This window comes from Crinia signifera, chromosome 1, assembly GCF_055691185.1.
Source record: "Crinia signifera chromosome 1, ASM5569118v1, whole genome shotgun sequence".
Lineage (NCBI taxonomy): Eukaryota > Metazoa > Chordata > Amphibia > Anura > Myobatrachidae > Crinia > Crinia signifera.
The window spans coordinates 354,587,571-354,592,504 of NC_139217.1; the positions used below are offsets into that span (position 1 = coordinate 354,587,571).

The 4,934-nt window shown below is 41.1% G+C and overlaps 1 protein-coding gene across 2 annotated transcripts in view; it reads right to left on the bottom strand.

The window, feature by feature from the left end:
- Positions 1-3,588: 3,588 nt before the first annotated feature.
- LOC146008861 (glutathione S-transferase theta-1-like) overlaps positions 3,589-4,934 on the bottom strand; it is a 184,509-nt gene continuing 183,163 nt past the window's right edge. For both annotated transcript variants that reach the window (XM_083148635.1, XM_083148645.1), the window contains exon 5: positions 3,589-3,954. In XM_083148635.1, coding sequence (XP_083004761.1) covers positions 3,754-3,954 — 201 coding nt within the window. In that variant the 3' untranslated portion in view covers positions 3,589-3,753. The remainder of the gene's footprint in view (positions 3,955-4,934) is intronic.

A 4,934-nucleotide genomic window follows, 5' to 3' on the forward strand; every position in this document is an offset into this window, starting at 1 on the left:
CCTGAGGCAAAAAGGGCAGCCGTTAAACGGGACGTCAAGGAGATGCTGTGTCTAGGGGTCATAGAGAAGTTAAACAGCAAATGGAATAATCCTATTGTGTTAGTGTCCAAGCTTTCAGGAGCCTCAAGGTTCCGCAATTACTTCTGAAGGTTGAATAAAGTTTCTCAGTTTGACTCCAATGCTATCATTATATACCCTGTGTTGAGGAGCTAGTGGAAAGTTTAGCAAAACGTCAGTATCTCACTACTCTTGACTTAACAAAAATGGTATTTGCAAATTCCTTTGACTAAAGCTGCCATGGCAAAGATGGCCTTTTCCACTCCAGAGGGTCTTTTCCATTATAAAGTATAATGGTTTATGTGGGACCCCTGTTACTTTTCAAAGGGCCATGAACAAGTTGCTCCAGGCTCAGAGACTATGTTGCAGTGTATTTAGAGGACTTAGTTGTGCCTGGGATTCACCTTCCAAAGGTGGAGGCAGTATTAATGTCTCTAAGGAAACTCATTGCTTTTTGGACTTGCAGCCATTTAAGCTTGAAGTGCATCATCGCACTGAGAAACATCCCTTGAATGCAGATGCCCTTTCCAGGAAGGTGGTGTGTCCTGATCTTCCTCACAATGCTGTGTTGATGCTAGGGGAATGTGAATGCCCAAACTGCTGCTGGAAGAATAAAATGTACTGTTTTGAACTTTTTACCCGGTCTATGTGATCCATTGTCACAGAAGTGTTCTAGATGTACAGCGTTGCATACCACTTGTGGAGCCTAATGAATAAAAATTATAATAGTTGTTTTTGGCCCATAATAATACAAACCAAATGAACTGTATTCCCTTGAACATGTGTACATTACTTCCACGGAATACCTCCAACCTACATTTCTCAGCAATAGTATGCAACTGCTTTTCCGGTTAGCGTCTGATAAATGACGGCTTTATTTATAAGCTAACCTGTGTGGAATTTCCAAAGTAAAAGAAGAAAAAGTACTCTCTTTTGTTTGGGGGCACTCTTTAAATTGTCAAAAAGATAGTGTTTCAAAGAATAGTTATAAAATGTAACTTTTAATGATCATTTAAAATAGGGATTTGCAGACAGACAGACACACAACACCAAACATATATGTCATAGGTAGAGTAAAGGTAATTTTATAGAATAATTAAGTACAATCCTATGAATATGGTAGACTCCTGAGATTTATCAGGTGGGAGGAGCAATATTCTGAATTGGATATGCTGCTATTATGTAAGCTTGTCAATTCCTAGTCCCATCTTGATAATAAGGGAAGTTTTAATAAGCGAAATATATTTTATTTTGAATGTTATCGCCAAAGAGGAGTTGTCCTGCTCTGGTACAGTCCGGAACACTTATATTTGTACTGGGCAATTCTTGTTTTTATAATTTTTAATATATTAATTATTGTTGTTGCCGTAACTTATAAGTAAGGAGATAAGTACTGAAGCTGGGTATTATTGTTGCGACGGTAACCACTCACATAAAGATACAGATAATAGATAAGAAAGATAAATGGGTGACACTCACAGTAGTAAAGATCACTGAGGCTGCTGCTGACTATCGCAACCGTCCCGGTTTCTCTGAAAGTCAGTGAGCGGTCAGAGATGTTATTTCTGTGTGAAGAGAGTGTCAGAAAAAGCATGTGTGGAATTTCCCCTTGCTCTACTTCCTTGAACCCTGATCATGTAAGTTTGTAACCAGAAGTTAGAATCTTTATTCCTAATTTTTTTTATTGAACCAAGTCATGCATATTCTCACTTTCATCTAATGTATCTTTAAAATGTGCAGACATACACTTACTTTACATGTATCACGTATAATAGGAAGTATGATTTCAGGGATCACAAAGATAAGAGCAGGCTGGTTTGTGGTTGCCCTCTACCCTCCATCATGTATCTCTACAGCAGTGTTTCCACACCTCAAGGCACACTAACACACCAGGTTCTAGGGATATACATGGTTAAATCACAACTCTTGTGCGAAGTATCCTGTGCTCGGTATACAGTCACTAGGTCGAGAGGGTCATTAGGTCGACATGGGGTTTTTCACTTTTTTGGGGGGGCGCCGAAAGGCTGTATTTCATGCCCTATCACCCACTAGGGCGTGGTAGGAGAATAAAATAGTGTGGCGAGCATAGCAAGGCGATGTGCCCAAAGCATGGCAAATGCAGCAAGCCATGCGAGGGGACTCAGTGATACGTTTCAGTTTCCAAGTCGACAAAAAAAGTGAAAAACCCCATGTCGACCTAATGCGTGTGTCGACCTTCCGTCATGTTGACCTAATGATCTATACCCCTGTGCTCAAGTATGGATATCATTAAATCTTTAACAGCAAATGTGCCTTGGGGACATTGGTTGGGAACTTCGGATCTACAGATACATTTCTTTATTGTTCAACCATCTAAAACAGTGGTTCCCAACCTTTTTTCTGTCCTGTACCCCTTGATTAGGCTTTTCATTTTTGAGTACCCCCTCCTTTCAATTTGAAATATCCACAGTGCTTAGGAGTGTAGTGGAAGTGAGCATTAGGAGTAGCAAAACAGTATGTGGTCAGGAATTGTGTCTATGTGCATGGCCGCAGGCTGTGAACTGTCTCCAGAGGTACCGCTAACATATGTAGGATTAATGCAGCCGATTTCTCCACCCATGTCAGCGTGGAGCAGAAGATCGCTGATGCCTGAGTTCACTGATGATGCTGATGGAACCGAAAGTTACGCAACGTGGTTCATCTCCATGGCAATGGGAGACTTCTTCTGCTATCAGGAGACTCCTTCTGCCATTACCAATATTATTTAGAAGTACCCCCAACTGGTCTGCAGAGTACCCCCAGGGGTACTAGTACCCCAGGTTGGGAACCACTGATCTAAAATGACCGGTCTCCTTCCAAAAATTGAAATACAATTGTGGCCTGTGCTATGCTACTGTACATTGGTGGGAGTGTAACTCCAGTAACCCCACAATACATATACCTTGCTGGGAACACTCCATTCCCTGATCTGATGACAAGACACAGTGGAAGATTTATTAAGCCTGGTGAAATGATAAAGTGGCCGGTGATAATGCACCAGCCAATCAGCTCCTAACTGTCAAGTTGCAGGCTGGGTTTGATAAATCAAATGACAGTTAGGTTACAATTGACCACTTTATCAGGCTTAATAAATGTGACGCTCAGTCTGTTACTAGCCAAACATATTAAGGTGGTCGGTTTTGTCTAGGAGGATGATCAGAGTTCCATGCAGGGCAGAATGACAGCATTCATGTACTAAATTGGAGAGTAGGTGGTATAAAGTACCACCTAATAAGCTACTAACTGCCTGGCTACAAGTTAATAGCTGGTTGGCTGGTACTTTAGCTCTCTTCATGACTTCGTATATCTACCCCATTTGTTTCTGCAGTTTATTGCTGTAAAGAGAAAACAGAGCTACTAGCTGAGAGCTCATGTAGCCAACTGTAAGGTAGAATAAACCCATTGCATATGCGGCTAGATTATCCTAGCTGTTAGATAAATTACTTCTTATGGAATACAAAATACTAGAAGACATGCAGGATAACCAGACGTTCCATAGACAGGTTTATTTAAAAAAAAAAAAAAAAAAAAAAAGGTCAGTTACTATTGTGGTACATTGAGATAATTGGCTCATCTAGAGATGATGGTTTATTGCAGACAGGTTGCAAATGCCAACATATGCCAAAAGCAAATTTCTTAAATGCAGCTGTGTTGTCCTCATCCTTCAGAATAGCACCATCAGGAAGAGAAATATTTTAGCCTGGCTAAAAGCCGCTCTTTAAGTTCTGCGGGAAGGGGCTGATTCCGCATATCTTTGGCATGCATTATACGATCATGTGCTTCTTTAAAGAGTTCTGCCCCAACTGCCTCCTCTACTCTGTGCTTCCAGGCTGCCAACTTTGGTTTGTCTTCAAAAACATCAATTCCAGCTGCAAATGGCTGCAAAGACAGATCGGTTATACTGAGTACCAGATGCATGGCTAACAATTTTTTATATTTTATTTTGAAAGATAGTCTGGATCCAATGGAGTTTAGAAAACAGTAGTACGCACTCTATTCTGTGTGTATTCCTACATCTCAATTCTTCTGTATGCGAACACTTCTGGCTATAACTTCGGTAACCAGACTAGTCCATTCCAGCTACTTTAGACCAGCCCTAGACCCTTACCTGGCCACAGGATCTTCAGCAGCTTTGGGGAGTACCAATATCTTTTCAAAAAGCATAGTTCCACCTTAACGATTTTAGGCCAATTGCATGGACCCTATTAATAATTATACCAAGGAGGTTGGTATTGATGCATATGAAATGTCATCTGCCAGCTGGCTTTTATAAAAGTCATCGATTTTGTCGATGCCTAGAACAACTGATGCATTGATCTCTAGGATCCATTCTTCCCTTAGGGTGATGTCCTATTACCCACGATCAATAAATCATGGGTTTTAGTCTTGCCCAGAAGCCAGCAACAGCAGAAACTTATGTGGCATTTGCTTCCTCTGCCTCAGGCAGTTGACTCCTATTATTGAATCTGGGATTATGCAATAGGACCGCAACAAGTCAGACTGGGTAATATGAGGTCATAGGGTTAGTACTGGGGTGTGTTGCGTGCACTTTTATTCTTGCTTTTCACTCCCAGCTGGGGGCCTGATTCAGTGTGGATCACAAAAGCTAAATCTTTCTGTAATGGTCAAAACCATGTGCACTGAAGACGGGTGGGGTGTTTTGAAACTGAAATCCAAATTACAGTGTAAAAATGAAGCAGACAGTATTTATCCTGCACATAAATAAAATAACTCACCCAAATCCAACTCTACACGAGTTACATCTGCCCCATCGTCAGTGCAACTTGCTTTTGCCCATTAGAGAGAGAAAGATTTTGCTTTTGTGATGCATGCTGAATCAGGCCCTGCGGGACGCGATT